General features: G+C 37.4%; 3 protein-coding genes across 4 annotated transcripts in view; all 3 read left to right on the plus strand.

Moving 5' to 3' along the window:
* Nucleotides 1-22,998, plus strand: part of LOC311273822 (uncharacterized protein) — an 88,342-nt gene that overhangs the window by 47,366 nt on the left and 17,978 nt on the right. Inside the window, exons 3-7 of the mRNA XM_084381077.1 lie at nt 20,311-21,259; nt 21,364-21,467; nt 22,032-22,186; nt 22,476-22,644; nt 22,812-22,935. Coding sequence (XP_084237203.1) covers nt 20,879-21,259; nt 21,364-21,467; nt 22,032-22,186; nt 22,476-22,644; nt 22,812-22,935 — 933 coding nt within the window. The 5' untranslated portion in view covers nt 20,311-20,878. The remainder of the gene's footprint in view (nt 1-20,310; nt 21,260-21,363; nt 21,468-22,031; nt 22,187-22,475; nt 22,645-22,811; nt 22,936-22,998) is intronic.
* On the plus strand, nt 3,298-6,964 carry LOC311268463 (solute carrier family 22 member 7-like). Its single transcript, XM_084372138.1, has 9 exons — nt 3,298-4,042; nt 4,318-4,421; nt 4,802-4,956; nt 5,030-5,198; nt 5,290-5,413; nt 5,539-5,648; nt 5,904-6,118; nt 6,215-6,323; nt 6,438-6,964. The coding sequence occupies exons 1-9, from the start codon at nt 3,662-3,664 to the stop codon at nt 6,646-6,648; spliced, it is 1,578 nt and encodes a 525-aa protein (XP_084228264.1). The 5' UTR covers nt 3,298-3,661; the 3' UTR covers nt 6,649-6,964.
* Nucleotides 8,419-13,916, plus strand: LOC311268439 (solute carrier family 22 member 7-like). 2 transcript variants are annotated; one of them, XM_084372106.1, is made up of 10 exons: nt 8,419-9,214; nt 9,322-9,425; nt 9,989-10,143; nt 10,428-10,596; nt 10,711-10,834; nt 10,921-11,030; nt 11,437-11,651; nt 13,008-13,116; nt 13,320-13,526; nt 13,602-13,916. In XM_084372106.1, the coding sequence occupies exons 1-10, from the start codon at nt 8,834-8,836 to the stop codon at nt 13,642-13,644; spliced, it is 1,617 nt and encodes a 538-aa protein (XP_084228232.1). In that variant the 5' UTR covers nt 8,419-8,833; the 3' UTR covers nt 13,645-13,916. The 2 variants fall into 2 exon arrangements, with proteins under 2 accessions (XP_084228232.1, XP_084228233.1); XM_084372107.1 differs by having other exon boundaries at nt 13,605-13,916.

The following is a 22,998-nucleotide window of genomic DNA, read 5'->3' on the forward strand; positions in this document are numbered from 1 at the left end:
GGGTTAATACAATTCAAGGTAAAATTACACAAAGCTACTGTACAGTAAATAGATGAGGTAAGACTGCTGTTCTCTTTGACAGCATGCCCGTATATGGAACTAAATCTGACTTTAGCAAAAAAACCCTGGTCTGCAGAGATAATATGTGGAAAGACTACTCTACAGTACAAACATATTCACATTCAGTCATTATTTCCAGTAGATACAATTTAGATTCATTGTTTATTTTACTAAAGCATGTCATTCACGTTCAGTCTTTGGGGCAGTCTAAATGTAATGCTGAGCGTGTAAGACTTTAACCTAAACTTCTCACAGCCCGTCCAGGTATGAAGCTATATCTGAATATGAATGTATTAACCTCCCTGGCTCTTTGATAGGGACAGTGTACCAAGGTCGCCGCAGCACATGCAACTAAGACCACTATGTTTTCCTGCACTCTTAGCATATTGCAAACTGGCTGCTACTTGAGGAAAAGTGCCAAGATTAAACGTGGTGCAATCCAGAGTAGGTGCCAATCCAAGCCCTATCTGTGCTTTTCATGATATTTAGTATCCGTGCAATATTGAGCTTATTCAGTGTTCTCTCATTTGGAGACTCCCTCTCTGGAAATATTATAAATAAACATGAAATGTTGCTTTTGTTGGATTATAAACAAGCATGTACGTGTTAAATTTGCATCTTCTTAATTAATCAAATAACAGTTTTACTATGAAATGTCCGAAAATAGGACATAATACTAATGATATATCCAGAAATTAAGTATTAACATCAACTTCTTGCCAACAGCTTGGTTGCTGTCTGGCAAAAGTGGTGTTTTATTTTAAGGTCTTGAAGGAGCTTTATGTAAAAATTTGTAAAAACAAATAATACATTCAAGGCACACTCTAACAATCACTCTAACAATTGAGTCATAGAAAGAGAGACATCCCAGGGGGAGTGAATAGACAATAAGAATGGTCACAATTAAAGTTGTATTAAGTACTCTTTCATATCAAAAAATCTTAAGATATGTAGCACCACATTATGTAATAATGCCCCATTATGTAATAATGTAATACATTTTCACTTCATTATGTAATAACGCCGCATTTTGTAATAATCTGCCACATTTTGTAATACAATTCTTGAACACAATATGTAATAAACTTTGCTGCATTAAGTAATAAGTTCTTACATATTGCATCAGTAATTACAAAATGCAGGTGTTGCACTTTTTTTTATCAAGAAAATGTAATAATTTGGTGCATTATGTAATAAACCACCAAAATGGATGTCTTAATTAGAAAAAAACATTATACCATCAGAACGACATTGACTTTAAGCAGACCAGCATGAATCGTAAATATGAATTAATTTTAAAAACTAGTAGGATGTTTCATTGGTCAAACCTAAATCAAATATAACTGAATTCATAGAGAATGTGTTTGAAAGCTCATAGAGACAACAACTGCACTAAATGAGTGTTACTGGCACGAACATTATCGGTGCACTGAAATGTTGGAAGACATACACACATGCAATCTGGATTATGTTATGCAAAATTATACGTGATAGAAAGCAGACAAAACACGAAAACACATATGGAACAGAAAAAAACTTTATTCCAGCACCATTTCTTTAATGTAACATTGATGTCCTTTCCTATAGTGAATAAAAATAAATGACCATCAAAACTAAACCAACTAAAAACAGCGTAAATAATCTTTCGCATCAAAAAGATATATCTCTAATTATGTTTATGTAATTAAAAAAGAAGGCTATAGACAATTGACTATTAACAAACATTTACTTTAGACTAAATGAAAAAAAAAAACTTCTCTAGTGGTAACAGTAGAAACACTTTCCCTCTGCTCATCAGATCGTTAGCTTAAGAGTTTGTTCTTTTATCTGTTAGCATTTCATATTAGTTGCAAATCAATCAACACAAAATTCTAAAAGAAATTTTCTGAGTCTGAAATCTGTTCTTTGTTCATACCTTTCATCATGTTGCCTTTTGTTTATTTTCCAGCAGAAGTGTAAGCTATAGAGGACGAAATCGCTCCCCTAAACTGAAGCCAAAATGTTTGTATCTCCCCCTTGTGGCTGGCAGTAGCACATGCATACATTCTACCAGTGCTCTAAATTACAGTAGGCTAACACCGACCGAATGTGTGGCATTATGAATCTTTACGGTACATAGATACACATTTATGGAAGCGTATTGCTACCATACCAGAAAAAAAAATTATATATAAATCAGTTTCACGTTATAACGTGATAAGTTGGTCTCGGGTGGAGGGGGCGGAAGTGAATCCATAAATCCACCTGGATAGTCTCAGTTTCATTGACATATTTATACTGTCATTGACATTTCATGCTGACTGTGGAGGTTCGAGCGTCTGATTGGTGGCCGCAGCGTGACATCGGGCTGTGGAGCCCTAGGTGTGCCACCAGCCGATCACGTTATAACAATTATAACGTTATATGATTTTTTTTTTTTTTTTTTCTGGTATGGCAGCAATACCCTTTGGTACTTCCATATATATAACTACTACAGTAAACAATTCCAAATGTATTGAGCGAGTTACTTTTTTCTTTGCTAGAATTTTGAGAAAAAGTTGACAGCTCTTGTCTGTAGACTACTTTTCACTCATATATATTATGAGGGTTTGTTTTACATATCCTACAACTACAGATAAAGGGCAAAATTTGTTACATTTTCTGTTCCATATTTGTTTTCGTGTTTTGTCTTCTTTCTATCACTTCTAATTTTGCATAACATAATCCAGATTGCATGTGTGTATGTCTTCCAACATTTCAGTGCACCGATAATGTTCGTGCCAGTAACACTCATTTAGTGCAGTTTTTGTCTCTATGAGCTTTCGAACACATTCTCTATGAATTCTGAATATGAGTTATATTTGATTTAGATTTGACCAATGATCCTACTAGTTTTACATCCTACTAGTTTTTAAAATTAATTCATATTTACGATTCATGCTGGTCTGCTTAAAGTCAATGTCATTCTGATGGTATAATGTTTTTTTTGAGACATCCATTTTGGTGGTTTGTTACATAATGCACCAAATTATTACATTTTCTAGATAAAAAAAGTGCAACACCTGCATTTTGTAATTACTGATGCAATATGTATGAACTTATTACATAATGCAACAAAGTTTATTACATATTGTGTTTGAGAATTTTATTACAAAATGTGGCAGATTATTACAAAATGCGGCGTTATTACATAATGAAGTGAAAATGTATTACATTATTACATAATGGGGCGTTATTACATAATGTGGTGCTACAAGATATGAGTTGGAAGTACATTCCTTGAGAATCCATTTTGTCAAAAGCTTAACGATGTCATGTGATCTGCTACTTCAGCACACTATAAGAACAAATATTACTGGGAACACTACAGAAAATTGCAGATTAACATTTAATATCTTGTACTGTAATTCACAGTATAGACTCTACCACTGGCTATCCATGTAACAATTTATAGCACGTGGTTTCGCCCTAGTCTTGTTGCAGTTACTGGGTCCAGTGAAATGCAAATTTCATTCTTTTGCTGAATAATAATTAACAATGGCGTGAGTAAATGTGTATTACATCCAACTCCACTTCGCTGTTGCAACATTTAGCTTCCTGTTGATTCTGGGAACAGAGCAAAATGAAATTCGACAGCATACTGTCAGAAATTAATGGGTTTGGAAAATTTCAAATCAAGCTAGTCTTGATTCAGCTGTTTTCTCGAATTACTCTACCATGCCACTTCCTGCTAAATAACTTCATGGCAGCCGTTCCCTCTCACCACTGTAACATCACTGCTCTGGATGATGGGGGTGACTTCAGGAATTTAACCTTGGAACAGAGACTGGCTGTTGGTATTCCGACAGAGCGAGATGGCACTCCGAGATCCTGTCAAATGTTTTCCAAGCCGCAATATCAGCATCTTTCAGGCTTGAACAGTAGTGAGGATGCATTTAGTGTTCAGTGTCAGGATGGATGGGTGTATGACAACAGAACATTTAAATCTACTCTGGCAACAGAGGTAAGTGTCTTTGACAACAGCATTATTTCATGTTATGTAGCCTATATTTTAATTAAATGTTATGTTCTTCAAAGACATTAAAGACATAAGACTTATTTCTTGATATCATATTAAATGTTGTTAACATCCTTTGTAGCTGAAATGTTTAAATGAAATAAAAGTTTAATAAAATGGAAAAAGAAAATGTGATTCTGACCAAGCCATATTTCAACTTTAAGGACTGACAACTGCAAAATTACTTATTTTAATACTTTCCATGTTGTTTTTCTTTGTAGTGGGATCTCGTTTGCAGCAGAAAAGGGATGAACAAGGCAACAGCCACCATTTTCTTTATTGGTGTTATGTTAGGTGCCCCTTTGTTTGGATACCTCAGTGACAGGTAAGATAGTTTATGACAAAACTCAGCATGTCCTCCATTAGTCTACAATGTCACTCACACTCTCTATCAAATGTCAGATCAGATTAAATATTAAAACATAAGTAGAGTGTAAAAAAACAATAATATTGTGTAAATAAACTGTTTATGTTACAAGCCTGACTTGTTGAAAACTATTAGTGATAATAAGCCAAAAAGTGTGCAATGTGAATAAATAAAATAATTAAAAAACTAAAGGAAACATAAATAATAACAGTAGTTGAAATAATGTTAAATTATAACTGATTAGAAGAACATATGTTTGCGAATTGAATACATTTGTAAAATGTATCTCAATAGTTTTGAACACAGTCACTGATTTGATCTTTTCTTCTCATGACTAGGTTTGGCCGACGGCCACTGCTCTTGGTGTCTTATTTGTCATCCATGACCTTTGCAGTCCTAAGTGCATTCTCCACATCATATATAATGTTTGTCATCATGAGATTTTTTACGGGGATGTCACTCGCGGGAATAAGTATCATCTCTATTGTTTTAAGTAAGTATGCTTAATGCTCATCTCTGAGATGAGAAAAATAGAGTATTTGATCACATTTGTGTGATTTCCCCAGATGTTGAATGGTTCAGCGTTGAACACAGGACCTTTTCTAGTGTAATTATAAGCCTGGATTGGACACTTGGAAACTGGCTTCTGACAGGACTTGCATATTGTGTTAATGAATGGAGGATGCTCATTCTGGCAGTGACCTCACCCCTCATACTGTCTGTCATTGCTTGGAGGTATCTAAGTATCACATTTTAAACACTGAGGCATATAAAGCTTCTATTAGAAGTCAATGAGACACTGAACTCACTGTGTTTGTTGCTTCAGGTGGCTTCCAGAGTCTGCAAGGTGGCTCTTGGCAAACGGGAAAGCAGATGCTGCTCATCATTACATAATGAAATGTGCCGAGATGAACGACAGTGCCAAGTGTATGGCCTCGGTCACACCAAGGGTGCAATTAATTTAGTTGTTTACACTTTGGTTAACCGGAAATCTCACAGTGATATAAGGATAGAAACTGCTGCAATGTAAAGAAGTGTTGCGAATGAACAGTTTGTCTTTTCTGCTTTCTCACAGGCATTACTGGAATCTGCACAAGCTGAAACTAAAGATAAGAAGTACTCGTTTATAGATCTTTTCAAGACCCCAAATATTCGGAAACATTCTGTTTTCTTAGGGATAGTATGGTAAGTGTCAATGTCATGCCATGGGTTAGAGGGATACTTCAGGATTTATGAGAGTTAGATATGATCAATGTCAGTGTCACAGTTGTGAATTAAACATACTACAAGGAACTTTTAACTGGTTACGAAACAGTGTCAATTTAATACTAATGCCTCCATATGACCTACATTAGCAAACTCGACCACCAGTGAGTAGATTGGCTGTTTCTGTACAGTGATTATAGTTGTTGTTATTGACACCTTTGTTCCATTTTGTAGGTATGGAGTTGCATTTACGTATTATGGGATAAGTCTGAACATCACAGGGTTCGGATTAAACCCATACCTCACGCAGTTAGTATTCGCATCCATTGAAATGCCAATGAAGATCGTTGTGTATTTCTTCCTGGAGAAAGTTGGTAGAAGACCTGGTGAGATGGTAGCCCTGCTGTCAGCTGGTCTCTGTATTTTCATCAACATTTTTGTTGCAAAAGGTTTTTGTTTCTTTTATTAAATCTAAATTTAATTTGAGAACTTTTAATCAACATTTCTGAAAATTCTCAATCAAATATCTAAACATTTTCCCTCAGATAAGTGGGTTATTCGTACTGTTGTGGCAGTCATTGGAAAAGCCATGTCAGAAGCATCATTCACAATTGTGTTCCTCTTCACAACTGAACTCTTTCCTACGGTCGTACGGTTAGTCAACAACAATCTTATGTAGCAACATTGACCACAATGATCTTCTATTTGGTTGTGACCCCATGTACCCATTTACAGTTTTACATTAACCGCGGCCCTTTGATTTTCCAGACAGAATGGTTTAGGCTACACTTCGTTTGTGGCACGGCTGGGCGTGTCCATATCTCCGCTCATCATGCTATTGGAGGACGTGTGGTATCTCCTCCCTGCAGTCATTTATTGCGCAGTGGCAATCGGATCTGGTTTAGTGGCCTCACTCCTGCCTGAAACATTAAACACCATATTGCCAGAGTTAATCAAGGATGTTGAGAAACCAAGGTAAAGAGGAAATGTGCAAGAGAAAGATTACAGAGAATTCAATATTAAAGGAACCTCAGTAACCTTTGCTGCTAAAGAATAATCTACTGAACCTTGCAAAACCAAGTTAACTCATTTCATTTCAACTCAACATCTTCCTGAATAATTTACATGCTTTAATCATTTCCCTGAGACGAAAACATTTTTTTGTTCTTCCCTGAACTCAGTAATCCATGGATGATAAAATGACTAACCTGAGTTATGTCTATATTGCAGGGTGCAGTCAACAAGAAGGAGGGAGATTAAATGAAAATCACATTTGTTGATAATGAGAATAACCAATCCACAGTATATTTGTTACACAATTTATTAAGACATTTTGATTTTAGCATTTAAACACTACTGAAATCCAAATAAACTGCCTGTCAGATTCAAAGGGTGTACCGTTGAAATCAACAATAAAAGAAGCCAGAAGAAGAAACCCAAGAGAAGTGTAAATGTAAATGTACCTGTGTTTGACAATAAAGTTGAATTAAATGAGAACACAACTATTGATTTAATTGGAATTAGACATTTTATAGTCACATGCATGTTTAAGTGTTATATCCTGCTTTCGTGGTACAGGGTATATTGTATATCAGACCGCGCAGTTATACACTGGTGATCTGCCAAGGATAAGCATATATCGATAATGGATGGATGGATGGAGGGGTTGATGTAATTTGCCTGATTATGTTCTTATGAATACAATAATTAAAGAATAACACCACTGAAATAGTTTCCCTAATACTTCAGAGTGAACAATCAGATCAGATTAAGAGTACAGTGTGTGAAATTTAGGGGGTTACAGTTATGTTGCAATACTACAGAACAGGCAAATAAGAGAGCCTTTCCCGTAACTGGACCTTTACACACACTGATATATTCATATGTATATTAATGACAAGAGGGTAAACAATGATATGAAAAAGGCAGACAGTCCATATTCGCTGAATCTGTTTGTGTAGTCTGCCTGACTCATTGATCCTTTATCTGAGGTTTGTGAATCAGAATCTATGGCCCCAAGTCATGGTTCTGAAATATCAATAGCCTAACTGTGTATTGATAAATCCATGATGCCATCCAATGTGTTGAAGTAGCATCAGATTTGTAATTGTCCCTTTTTCTATTAGTCCCACCCTTCTGTCAGTTTAGTCTTGGATCTATAATATCCTCCAAACTATATACTATAAATGTTCAGTTATATACTATATTTGTCATATAGTTGTTTCCCAAATGTTAAACACATTTTCTGAAAGTATTTTGAAAAATGTTTCAATACTATAAACACAAGAATGAAAAACGTTAACCATTTTGTCAAAACCCCACAGATTTCTTGCAGAATGAAACGCTGCACTCAAAACCATGTTATCTCTTGTCAAAACTGAGTCTTTACACCAGAACAACACACACAGCTATCACAGGAATATATCTGTTTTCATCTTCTCCTTTTTGAACATTTAGGGGTTCAGGGGTTCATCCCAAAAAATGATGCAATTTTATGGTACACATATAGTATAAAGACGGCTGTTGTATTGTAATACAATTCTATGAATATATTATGTAAATATTACACAGACATAATCATTGTAGCAAAACATGATATGATATGACATGAGTATGATACCAATTTGTCTATCCAGTGAGATCACAACCCAGCTTCCCAGAGTCACACTGTAAATTTATAGTCGATACTGCAACATTGTTCGAGTTAAAACCAAAATTACAAATCATAAGGGTGTGGTATTTTGAAGGCCAGGGTTTTTTTCCAGGTGAACAAAGTGTCTTAAATAATGACATTTGTGTTTAGAGGTTTGCAAAAGTATGATTTAGAAATTCTATTTGAGTCAGAACAATGTTGTCTCTTCTGCTTTTAATACATGAGATTTTAGTTTTCAGACGGTGTGCATAGTTCCCATTTTTGTCTATATGCAATGGAGAATAGTTAAAGTTTGGGCAGTGTCCCTGTTATAAATTAACAAATGATTTCTTGTGAGACTACACATGCAGCCATTCTCTGAGCGGACCATTGACCAACAAGGTTTGACAGAGTGCAAAAGCGGCTCCTTCTCAAGCTATTTAGCACTTTTGTGCTTTGTGATATATGTTTATATACATTTTTTTGATATATTTATGTTTCTCCAAACTGGAAGTGTTGCATTACTTTCAACATGAAGTTTGATAATATCCTGGCTGAGGTGAATGGCTTTGGGAGATTCCAATTAAGGACGATCCTGTTGATGTTAGCTGCTCGTATGACTTTGCCTTTTAACTTTATGCTGAATAATTTGATAGCGGCTGTTCCCTCTCACCACTGCGACATCACCTCTCTGGATTATGGAGGTGTTTTAAGCAATTTATCACACAAAGAGAAACTTATTGTCAGTATTCCAGTTCAGGAGGATGGGACTCTAAGCTCCTGTGAGATGTTTGCTGAGCCTCAGTATCATCTGCTGATAAACTCCTCCAACATCACTGACCTACCCACAGTGCTGTGTCAGAATGGATGGATGTACGATAACACCACCTTCAAGTCTACTCTGGCCACAGAGGTAAGTTTAATTTCTTTCAATTTGCAATGAATTTAGCTATATCAATCCCAAGTTAACCACTTTATGCTTTACTTTTCTGTATCTTTCTTTGTGTGTTTATCTCGCAGTGGGATCTTGTTTGTGATAAGAGAAGAGTGAACAAAGCCACAGCCACTATCTTCTTCCTTGGGGTCATGCTTGGAGCAGTCGTATTTGGTTACCTTAGTGACAGGTGTTCATGCCTTTAACTCTCAAACTCTCAAATCAGACACATTTCCATCTTGGGGTGTTTAATCACATGAATTTTTTCTCATTGTTTTTATACAAAAAAGAAAATAATATTTTTTTTGCCATTGTATAATTACTGTTGTTGTTTTAGTTTGCATCAGTGATATCCTTTAAAAATGTATTTAATATGCTGATAGTGCAATTATAAATAGAAGAGCTTTATTTGTTCAGTCTGCTCAAAATTTAGATGCACCAAAGAAAGAAGCAAATCTAGTTCTTCTTATTTGGAAACTCCAAAGTTAATACTCAGCAATTGACTGACAGAAAGTTGATGTACAGTAAAGTATAATCGATTGCAGAATCTGAACGTATTTCTAACCTTTACCACGACCATTAAATGAACCCTAAAACACACATTTAATGACTCCTGTGTAGAAGACACTATAAATTGGAATGTATTGTTATATATTATAATAGAGTGTTAATCACCTTCCTCTGAACAAGATATTTTGTCAAACTGTTTGTACATGACCTTTCCCATAGATTTATCTATAATTTGTCTTACAGGTTTGGCAGGAAAAGAACACTTCTCATGTCCTACATGACAACCACCTTCTTTGGATTTGCAAGTGCTTTCTCATCTAGTTTTGCCATGTTTGCTGCCATGAGGTTCTTTGCTGGATTGGGACTTTCTGGAATAAGTATAGTCACCGTGGTCCTTTGTGAGTTTTATGTCCTAGTATGCGTCTTTAGTAGAATTATCAGAAAACAAGAAAGAAAAAGTAACATGCAAACAAATATATACTACATTACATTAAATATCTTCCTTTTTGCCTTTTCATCCATTTTGTATTTTAACTTATATTAGTATTTATATTATATTGATAATAAGAGAAGATACAACTTTTTGATGAAGTGTGTATTTTATCTACAAATTAATTTATCTACAATAAATAACATCAGGTATGTTTTAATAGATTTGTTTAATTATTGTTGCTTTTTATAGGTATTGAATGGGTGGACATTGAGCATCGCACTGCAGTGGGCACTTTGATAAGCTTGGACTGGAGTATTTGTTCTGCTCTACTCCCTGTTGTGGCCTATTTTGTGAATGACTGGAGGTACCTGGTGGCCACAGTAACCTCTCCACTGTGTCTGGCCATTATTTGTTGGTGGTAAGCAAAAATAGATTTCCTGCCTTTCAGTTATTACAGTATGAAGCTGCCCTAGATTTACGTATTAAGTTGTTTAATGAGGCCTGACTCTGGATTTTCTATGAAAAATCACAGGTGGCTCCCTGAGTCAGCCAGATGGCTGATAAGTAACGGAAAGGTGGAGAGTGCTCATTTTTACCTAACCAGGTGTGCAAAAGTCAACGGCAGAGAGCAGTTCATGGCTGACCTAAATCTTGAGGTACAAAACTTTAGAGTCTGATCATTTCTTGTCAAACATTGATAGCAACTTCCATTCTGACAAAACGTTTACGTTTTACTCTCCAGGTTCTGTCCAAGGTTATACTTGTAGAAAATGAAAACAGAAAATATTCCTATTTGGACCTTGTGAAGACCCCCAGAATGAGGAGATTGGCTCTACTCACTGGCATTGTGTGGTATATACATTTGTTTGTTTTTGCTTTTAAACAGCCAAGATTTTCACCTTTTAAACGTTGAAATAATGTATAATCTGAATGATCCACTGTCCATATATCACTTGTTCAACCTAAGAATGGCACATTTTAAGAAAGGGATGACAGCTTGAACACAGCTCCTCTGTGCTGCAGTTATCATGTAACCATGATTATACACTTCCAGATGTCCTGAAATAGAAAAATCTTAGCACTATATTATCATGCGGTGTTACCTAACTCACATACCTGCAGTGACCTTGCACAATGATTTAGATCAAATATTCAACTTTTAACAATTGAAGTAATCGGTCACAAAACCTGCCAGCTAATTAGAAACAATATTTTTTTGGGGGCAGATGTGTAACTACTCCTCTCTTTTTGTACATAGGTTTGCAGTGGCCTGTACATATTACGGAATCAGCTTGAATATTGACGGCTTTGGTGTGAACATTTATCTCACACAGTTCATCTATGGCGCAATTGAAATACCAGCAAAAGCCTTCATCTATTTCAGCTTGAAAAAAATTGGCCGAAGGTTTAGTCAAGCTGGAGCACTCGTTCTGACTGGACTTTGTATCTTCTGCAACATGTTTATCCCTAAAGGTAAATCAGTTCAAGTTCAAGTGTGTGACTCTTTAGCTGTGTTTCCACCGCAGGAACTTTCTCCAGGGACAAGGAGCCTTCAGAGGAACTCAAGGCATTTCCACCACAAGGACCACAGTCTAAATTATTTTTTTTTTACCCCTGAACCTTTTTGATTGGTCAAGTACTTGAAACATTTATTTCAGTCACCATTTTGTAAAATCTGCAGCAGCATGCTGTAATAGAAGAAACAATACGACAGATGGACTGACAAAGAAGTCCAGGCATTGTTGGAGTATAGTGGTGAACAAGAATGACAAGTGAAAACAGCCATCAGGTGACTCATTTGCCTAAACTTTGCAGGTCTTTAGGTCACATTGGAAACACAGACAACAGTGGGCTGAGTTGAAAAGTAGTTTGTGACTGAAAGTTGATTTGGAATAGCCAAAAGCTCTTCTGCAGCTGCACATACGGGAGGTGAATGAGAGAAAATTTCTGGCCTTTGGAAGTCAGTCAGGTTTGTGGCAGCTGAGAAAAAGTCAGGTTAGTTAAGAAAATTTGCCGGAGGGAGTGTAGCATTTTGAAAATATTTATTCATATTAATGTCCCCCCTGCTATGAGTATCCTTTATGTTAGATCTATCAAGCAAAACCCTACATTCACCTAATCTTGCTTCTTGTTCCATGTTTAACATTTTTTTTTATGTATTTATTAAGTCATTATTCATTTAGTATTTTTTTAATATTTATTACATTAGACTTACATGAATTGAAAAGTAAGGTAAAGTTATACAAATAACCACCGGGCCTGTCTGGGCAGTTTGACTGGTTGGGTGGGTAAGGAAATGTGTCAACACAGGCTTCTCAACCCATGCCTACTCAATCCTCAGCAGGGAAGACAGACACAGGAGTCCAACAATTTTTCACAGGAATTCAACAAGTGATAAAATTTGGAAAGAAATCACACATCATTCTGCTGGTGTCCAGTGTATTGTTAAACATTTTGGTGAAAGTAGCATAGAAATTAAAGAGATGAGCATATGTACATATGTGACCAAGTTATCTAATATTACTGCAGGCAAGCCATTGGACCAATCTGACACAATTCTAACCACTTGATAGATATAGACATTTATTGTTTTTTCATATTTTTGAAAAATACACTGACGAACCTCTGAATTGACAATAACAAGCGAGGCATCATCTTGTATGTGCACCTGCAGTTCTGAAAGTTTGGCTTACATAACTGTTACGGTGCAGGCTGCAGGATCAGTTTTATATGGAAGAAAGAAAATAATGAAAATCAGCGATTTCAATGTCAGCTTGGACTCCTATACAGTTGAGGTTAAAATGTCCTTTCACATCTTTTTCTTTTCAGATAAGGGGTCATATTTGACGGCTGTTGGAGCTTTGGGAAAAATGTTTGCAGAGGCAGCTTTTACAACTGTATTTCTGTACACAGCAGAGCTTTACCCCACAGTAATGAGGTCAGTAAGCTATCGGATATTGAGTTTAGATTATCTACATTTACAAACAGCATCTATACAGAGGTCTTTTCCTTTGTATAGATGCTTAAACACCTGGATTACTAAACACCCTGATTAGGTCTTTATACATGAAGGAGTTGCAGTCGTATTCTGAAACGGGGGTTTCTGATTGTTACCGGAATGATGTGTTTCTGGATACACAGGCAAAATGGACTGGGTTACTGCTCCTTCATGGCCCGTACAGGCGTGGCTGTGTCTCCCTTGATCCTTCTTGTTGGAGAAGTGTGGGGTCATTTACCAAGTACTATTTTCACCCTGGTGGCTTTTGCTGGAGGGCTGTCAGCTTCTCTTCTTGCTGAAACACGAAACGTCCGTCTGCCGGAGACTATTGAGGATGTGGAACAGACAAGGTACTTGTTTCTGATTGCATAAAAATATTTAAATGAGAGATATGTTATAAAATAAAGATGTTTTTTGTGTTTCAGAAGAAGATCAATCTCCACACCAGAGGATAAATCTCAACTCTGAATTTTGTCTAATTGCAGTTAGTAGACTCATAATTTGTGTTGTAGGGAATATAAGAAGAAAAGAATAAACAACGCGTTACCTTATAACATACCTACAGGTATAACTCTTTTCAACTCTAAATGTCCTTGCAAGAATAGTCAAGATTCGAACCACTGATCTTACAGTCCTGTGTGTATGAGCTTTATGCTCATATACCAATTGTCCGATGAGCAGGGCAGCTATGTGTATGTCAGTATGTGTGTATAAAGCTGAATAAACATCATAATGTGTGAGTGATGTGGCCTTTCGTGGTTTTATTGTGATAGTACAAGAAAGAGTGACAGGAAGTGGAGAGAGACAGAGAGAGAGAGAGAGAGAGAGTTTGTGGATGAAATGCAGTAAAGAGTTATAGGATGGATTCAAACCCCGGGCCACAGTGACGAGGACACAGCCTCTGTACATGGGGGACATGCCCTAGCAATTGAGCTACCATGGCACTTCTAAAATGTGGAGTATTTGAACGTGTCAGCCCTGTAGTGTCTGTCGAACCAGCATAGAGAGTCAACTGAGGGTCTGACATAGGACTTCTCCAGTTGTAGTAGTACCAGTAGCAGCAGCAGTAGTACAAGTAACAGCAGAGGTATAATGACTGTAGTAAAAGTAGTAGTGGTAGTAAAGGTTGTAGTAGTAGCCGAATGCAGGATTGAAACCGCCAACCTTGTGATCGCATGCTTTCCATTCATTCTCTATGGTAAAATTTTGTTGAAAAAAACATAATATTTTAGTACAAGAGGTATACAAAGTTGAACACAAGCACCCTTGTCCTAAAAAGGCTGAAAATTAGATATTTGAATGGTTTTATACCAGAAAGCATGCAGGTCTTGAAACATGCCAAAAAATGTGAAAAGGAAGGTCGCCCACTTGACAATCCAGTAGTGTGAACCGACTCAATACTTGCAGGTGACTTATTGTAATTTTCTTGTAGCTTGGAAAGCAATTCCTCTTTCTTATCTTGTTTTACAAGTAAAACTTGGTGTGTGATAATTAGAAGGGAAAAACATAACAAGCAACTGTAGTGTCCTCACTTCAGCTTGAAATGTTTAAATTTCAACTACTGAAGCTTCCAAAAATAATGAATAAGTATTATTAAAGGATGATTCAGTGATCTAATGTTCAGACAGCAGTAAACACAGCCATCATCTGTAAGTCAGAGAAATGCATCCTTTTGTTGACAGGTGTGGGTTTGATGTGCACAGGATCCACCTTTATTGCTTAAAGTCAGTGAGATAGTGATAAAATGCCATTCTTTGATACAGGCAGTATGTGTGTATAAAGCTGAATAACTTCTGATCAACATGTTATTACCACGAACAAAAAAACAACCCCCCTCTTTCCTTGGCATGACTAACTACTGTCGTCATTGGATTTGTGATTACACTGCAATGGACTCTGTGTTACAGGCAGCCACAGTGCTAAACACTACAGTGGAATGAAAACATGCTTTTCAGGAACTGAACGCCGCTCTTCCGGCGGCTCCAGCTTTGGGCCTCCCCGACCACTGTAGTGGAAATTCTCCTTTGGTTGGATAGGGAGTTGCTAATTCTACGAAGAATTTTAGACTCGGCGTGATGAATCAGATCTCTTTAATACATGCAGCATGGAGAAGACCCGAAGTGTTCTCTCCAGTCTTCCAAATGTTTCTGACTTAAATAAAAAACAGAGTAGAGGTCACATACTTTTACGACAGTTGGTTGTTTACTCCTTCCCAAAACAATGACCCCCTGACGTGTGGTTGATCATGTCTTTCCCAGGACAGTGGCCCTTTGATGTTTTATTAGAATGTAAATGTCATCCTATCTATCTTCCTGTAACACCTCAGACAGAGAGAACTGCCCCTCAAATCTCCCCTCCTCCTCTCACATCCTGATATGGTCTTTACAGTACATTGATTACTGAATGGAAAACTATTAATTTTGTCACACTACACACAGAAATTTCACCTTCATGTGAGAGGGACGACTTTGCCTCTGGCGTTTTGGTTCCTTCATGGCAGTCCACCAAATATTTCTCACAACAAAGTCAGAGAAATGCATCCTATTGTTGACAGGTGTGGGTTTTGTGTGCACAGGATCTAAAGTGCACAGGATCTAAAGTAGACACTTAAGGTATATTGATGTGCTTAACTGGTACTCTGTAATTGAATGTGTTTTATTAGCTGTGTTGATGTTGCCTGTCCTGCACTATGAGCACACCAAGACAAGTTCTTACAAGTACAACAATGTTTATTGCAATGCCAACAGAGTTAACTCAAACAACCATTTCATGGCAGTCCATCAAATATTTCTCACAACAAAACACAAGATGTCAGTTTTTGAACCCTAAGACAATCATTTCTTCCTCAGTGGTAACTAAATTTTAACTTGACAGGTGTTTTTTTTTGTACTGTGGTATACTGGGCTCATTAGCAAATGATTTATTTTTTACAACATGTCACAGTGATCAAAGAGCAGATGCAATCTCCCTTGTTAACCAGATGACTCAAATACATCCTCTGTGTTAACCTGCAACCCATCCACTAGTAGCAAAGACGGTGCAGGGGCAGAGACGTTATTTAGCTGGATATATATTTTAAAGTTAGAGTGTATAGATGCCATCATGGCTCTTAATTATCAGTAGCCTAACTGCTGTGTATTGATAAATCCATGGTGCTGAAGTAGCAGACGTCAGACATCAGTTTTGTCTTAACTCTAATATGATCTGAACTATATGGTGCAAATGCTCAATCCTTTACTATGGCATAGCATATATACTCTGTTACTACTGTTTCCATAACTGCAGGCTTTGAACAAAAACAAGTCAGTGAGATGGTGATAAAATGTTATAAATAAAATTATTTGATACAGGCCGCTACAGAGGGACACACACACACACACACACACACACACACAGTAACAGCCGTGAGAGATGGATTGTTTATGTTAAAACTAACAAACTCTCTCACACTGTCCCCAGATTCAAAATACTACAGTCATTGATTTGTGTTCACCCTTCTTTTCAATCCCGTTGCTAGAGATAGCCAGTATCTGTTTGCATTCACATTTAAAGGCCAGCAGCTGGCTTCTTTACAGAAAGTGCAGTATTGTCAGCCTGACGTCACCTATCTTGGTCATGTGTTGAGAGACGGTCAGCGACTGTTGTCATGGCATGACTAACTACTGTCGTCTTTGGATTTGTGATTACGCTGCAATGGACTTGGTGGTGGTGTGGTGTTACGAGCAGCCACTGTGCTAAACACTGCAGTGGAATGAAAACATGAACACTGCTTTCCAGGATCTGAACGCCGCTCTTCAGGCGGCTCCGGCTTTGGGCCTCCCCGACTACATACAGAAATTTCACCTTCATGTCTGTGAGAGGGATGACTTTGCCTCTGGCGTTCTGGTGCAAAAGCATGGGTCGTTTTACGGTCCTGTGGTGTACTACTCGTCCAAGCTTTTTCCTGTTGTTCTGGTTGTCTCAGGTCGGTGGCTGCTGTTGCAATCATGATAGATAAATCCGCTCCTGTTGAACTGGCCAGTGACTGACGGAATTGTAATTGCCCCCTTTTCTCTCAGTCCTGACCTTCTGTCAGTTTTGTCTTAACTCTAATATGATCTGAACTATATGGTGCAAATGCTAAATCCTTTATAGCATATAAATATATATATACTCTATAGAGTAGTGTCATCTTCACTATCAGAGTGACAAGTAGCAAGGTGTAGTCACAGAAGAGTAAGTAGAGACACACTGTTGCCTGTAGTATTCCTATATTATTTCTACATTAATTCGTAGCATCCCCGCTGCTGAAAATACATCCCCAGAGCAAAACATCTCTGTTACAAAACATGACTACAGATCGGTGGTTAGAGTTAGTATTAAGCTGGCTTACAGTTTTGGTCATACCCCTGTTACAAATTAACAAATAACCTACTGCTTATTAGACTACAAATGCACATATTCAGTATATAACAGTATTTGTCAGCACAGAAGTGGCTCCTTTTCATCTGTAGTGAGAAAATACTGAACATGAGACAGTGACTGACGGTCTTTACATCACCTCAGGCTTCAATGCAATGTGGGACACAAAACTCTGGTTTCTATATGGACACGGGCGAGGAGTAGGCTAGTTGGTTAAGGTTGTTTCTTATGTTACCACCCCCTCCTCTTAATCTTGGCTTGGAGCCACAGGAGGTACTTGTCTCGACAATGGTGAATGGTCTCGTCCGCTATCCAGCCGAGGCCAGTTCATCTCCAACGATCCTTTATTATTCAGGCTTCATTTACACCAAATCCGGCGGTGCTGCGAGAACGCATCTTTCCTCATTGATTTTAATGAGGGCAGTCTGGTTTGGCTGCGGCGGTGCGGGTCGCAGGGGGCTCCCCGAAAAATGAAAAAAAAAAAAAAAAAAAAGTTGAATCCAACTCAACTTTTGGGGAAACGCAGCCTGACGTCACCTTGAGGTGGATAATTACATACATGATGTAATTTATCTAAGGATACTACAGAACAGACATTTATGTGTCGCCTTTAGTTTCACTTTCACTTCGGGTTGGTCTCTTGCCACAGTTTAACACACAGTAGTGATCTGCCACGCATCTGTAATTTTTAATCCGTTGATGAGGGATAGCAATCACTAGTACATCCCAAATGGGTTGTCCCATTCGGTGGGTGGAGCTGTGGAGGAAAACTAGGGTCTGAGAAGTGCGAACATTGAATATGCAGTCTGCTGCAGCTGTACCCTACTCTGCAGACAGCAGACAGAGCAAGCCCTGGGAGAAAAATGCACAAAATAATCTTCAAACCTTGATTAATCAATCATATCAGTGCTAATAAGTTGCTCCTCTATGAGGGACCGAGCTGTGAGATAACTTCTGTTGAGTTATTTTTGCCTTTGGAAACTCTGGTGAGTTGAATCAATGTTGCTCTCTGTTGCTTGATGCTGCTGAAGTTCAGATACACTTTACAAAAAAAAAAAAAAAACAGTTGGAGTATGAGAAGGTTGTCTGATGTTTCCAGTGTACTTTGGTGCATTTTGTAGTGAATGCTGATCGCTATCATAATTGCTAGTTCTGGTCAGGGGCCAATGCATTGTTCAATTCAGAGCGGAGGTGAGCGTGGGAGGGGCCAAACAGTTAACTCCGCCCACGTTCTCCACGCTCGCCCGTCTTCTTGTACCTCCGCTTCTGAACGTGACTCGACTCGTTCTCATGCGCCACCTAGTGGCGGAGCCCATCCAGCACATTCACAAACACCAATGCTGCATCAAGTACCTAACTGTGAACACAGCGGCCTAAAAACATACTATACCACAACATTTGAAATATAAACATTGCCTCGATATAAAGGAAAAGGGATGCAATTTCACACTGACCTGCTAGGTGAATTTAATTAACTAAAAAAGGAGAAAGTTGAAGCAGTCATGAATGAAGTGCCATTGTTTTATCGACTCTGTACTGATGTGTAACGCCAGCCTTTGAGTTATAATTGTAGAGGTCACTAAAATAATTAATATTAAGGGTCAAGATAAATACCTTACTCAAAATTATTAGTTAAAAATCCGAAATTATGACATTATAAACTCAAAATCAATTAAACAAATTACAAAAAATAGAAATTATAAGATAAATACTATAATTATGAGATAAAAGAAACAATTATGAGACAAAGGTCAAAATTATTAGATAAAAGTCATCATTTCAAAACAAGAAGTTACATTTTTGACATGCTGAAAACTTTCGACCCCAGGTGGGGCATGTCTCAAACCAGAGGTAGTAGACGGGCTTTGTTTCCTGGTCACAAATGTGTAGAAAAAAAATGAAAAAAAGAAATGTTGAAACTAAAGACAGCAAGCACACACCTCATGTCCTGTACATCTACCAACATATGATGTTTACGATGCAATGCAGTGCATGCATATAATTTTGTTTACATATCTTCAGGGATACAAACTACTTTTTGTATACAAAAAGCACCTTTCATTTATCTGGGAAAAAAAAAGTGTTTAATGAAAGTTATGATCACACTTTATTAATCCCAATGGGGAAACTGATCTGTTTTTGTTTGTCAGTTAAAATTTTAAACCGAGTTTGGTGTGAAAAAAATTGGGGGGGAGTGCACGTTGAGGTTCGCCCAGATTTGCACACTGCAGTCAGGGGTACTCGAGCAGAGCAGCACATATTGTGGCAAAACATTAAAGGAGTACTTCACATATACTCTGCTGACTATAAAGCACTTACGTTTTAGTGTAATTGACTCACTTTAATGGTTTGTAGTATAACTACATGAGGATTTAGCTGATTCTGGTTGTAAAATGCACGTTAAGTGAATTTGTAATAATAATTCAATTAATAGTCGTGTTCTAAGTGTAAAATGTTACAAATGTGTATATAAAGAGATAAAAAGGAGGAATTTTGTGGGTAAAATAGGTGTAAAAAGAAAAATAATTCATTTGTTTGCTAAAATACCTTAAAAAATGTTTACTCATGGCAAGTAATTCATTTTTTTGTTGCTAAAACATTTACTGTTGTGATACATGGCAATTTATTTCATTGCACTAGAAGTATATCCTTAGCTTTTGGTTGTACATTGTAAGGTACACAAACTGGAGAAAGAAGTTAATGAGAACTTACAATTCTGTACTATTTGTGTAGGTTGGTTTTTTGAAGGACCAGATTTACAGACGAACTTGGTGGTGGCGAGCACAGACCAGCGAGACTGTGGACGGTCGTGGATGTGGTGTGGCCTTCCGTAGGACCTGCCCACAGAGGATGTTGGATTTGCTTGATTCATTCACTCTGATCCCAGATAAGAACACATAGACACTATTAAATTAGTAGCTGTAACCAACACTGAACACACTTCAGGACACCAAGAACTGAACTGAAACTTTCATAACTCCTAAGTCAAAGGAGCTTTTGAGTTGGAGAGTCTCATTCAGAGAGACTTATCCTTTCATTTTTGTTTATTATTTTTGAAGCGCTCTATTTTATTTTAATTTCATACAAACTGCAGTACTGTGAATGTTTTGCTTATTGCTGAACAGGCAATAAAATTGTCAACTGTTCAGCCCAATACCTACTCCCTTTGTGACTTATTTAAGGTTTACTCCTATAGGACCTAGACAGGTGTTAGTATCTCTTCTACCCTACCCAGTAAGGACTTGAGGTGCTACATGATATTTTCTATCATTTCTGTGTGGTTGCATCATTTATTTTCAAGATGAAGTTTGACGATATCCTGACAGAGTTGAATAGCATGGGGAGATTCCAAATGAGGATGATCCTGTTGATGTTAGCTGCTCGTATGACTTCGCCTTGTCACTATCTGCTGAATAATTTCATAGCAGTTGTTCCCTCTCACCACTGCGACATCACCTCTCTTGATTATGGAGGTGTTTTAAGCAATTTATCACATGACGAGAGGCTTATTGTCAGTATTCCAGTTCAGGAGGATGGGACTCTAAGCTCCTGTCAGATGTTTGCAGAGCCTCAGTATCATCTGCTGATAAACTCCTCCAACATCGCTGACCTACCCACAGTGCCGTGTCAGAATGGATGGAAGTACGATAACACCACCTCTAAGTCTACTCTGGCCACAGAGGTGAGTTTAATTTATTTCCATTTGCAATAAATTTAGCTATGTCAATCCCAAGTTAACCACTTTATTCTTTACTTTTCTGTGTGTTGTCTGTGTTTACGTCATAGTGGGATCTGGTTTGTGGTAAGAGAGGACTGAACAGAGCATCGGCAACTATCTTCTTCATTGGGGTCATGTTTGGAGCAGCAGTATTTGGTTATCTGAGTGACAGGTATTCATGCCTTTAACTCTTAGACGTGGTTAAATTACGCTAATTTATTCTGGTTCTATTTACAAAGAAAAGAGAGAAACTTGTACACAGAAATACATTTTTGTTATAGTATAACTGTTAATATTGTTAAAGTTATGTCTCTGTGCTTTCCTTAAAAACTCATCTTACTATTACGATACTTACGTTGGTGTGCTTGTGGATAGAAGAGCCTAATTTGTCCAGTGTGCTCACCAAAGAAAGAAGCTAATCTAGTTAAAGATAAGACAACTCAACTATTGACTGACAGATAGGTTGATGTACAGCAAAGTATAACTGTGTTGATCTCCACAGAACCTGAACATGTTTCTAACCTTTACCCCAACCATAAAGTGAACCCTAACCCATGCTTTTAATATCTCATGAACAGACTACGTATTATTTTACACAGTGTAGACACTGTGTAAGCAGGAATATATTGTTGATTACACCTGCTTTTGAAAGGGATGTTTTATCAAACTAAGTGTTTTTACACTTCTAATAGAGATTTGACCTATTCCATAGATTTATCTATAATTTGTCTTACAGGTTCGGCAGGAAAAAAGCACTTCTGGTGTCCTACGTGACAACCACCGTCTTTGGATTTGCAAGTGCTTTCTCACCTAATTTCGTCATGTTTGCTGCCATGAGGTTCTTTACAGGATTGGGACTTTCTGGAATAGGTTTAATCACTGTGGCCCTTCGTAAGTTTTATGTCTTGGTTTGTGCCTTGAAAATCAGATCAGAAAACAAGGAAAAAGACAAAGTCACATTGCAAACAAATATGTAGCGATTTACAATAAATCTCCATTAGATGTGGGATTTTTTTTACAACCTCAGAGTCACTACAGTCAGTACAAGCTATAACTTAGCATAATAAATAAAGTAAAAGTATTAATAAAGTGTTTATCTAAGTGTGTATGTACCATAAGTATTGTCAGGTATGTTTGAATCAATTTTATTTATTATTATTGGTTTTTTTTTTTATTATAGGTATTGAATGGGTGGACATTAAGCATCGAAATGCAGTGGGCAATTTAGTGGGCATGGACTGGAGTATTTGTACTGCTCTACTCCCTGTTGTGGCCTATTTTGTGGATGACTGGAGGTACCTGGTGGCCACAGTAACCTCTCCACTGTGTCTGGGCATTATTTGTTGGTGGTAAGCAAAAATAGATTTCCTGCCTTTCAGTTATTACAGCGTGAAGCTGCCCCGGCATCATTCAGACATATTTACGGTGTTTAAAGAAGCTTCTTCTCATTAATAGTATGACTTCTAGTTTTAAGGGAGCAGAGGTCTGACTCATGAATTTACATGAAAAATCACAGGTGGCTCCCTGAGTCAGCCAGATGGCTGATGAGTAATGGAAAAGTGGAGAGTGCTCATTTTTACCTGACCAAGTGTGCAAAAGTCAACGGCAGAGAGCAGTTCATGGCTGACCTAAATCTTGAGGTACAAAACATAGTATAATCATTTCTACTAGGTATTGATATCAACTTCCGCTTTGACCAAGGT

Source organism: Pagrus pagrus (assembly GCF_965226575.1).
Source record: "Pagrus pagrus genome assembly, chromosome: 2".
NCBI classification, from domain to species: Eukaryota; Metazoa; Chordata; class Actinopteri; order Spariformes; family Sparidae; genus Pagrus; species Pagrus pagrus.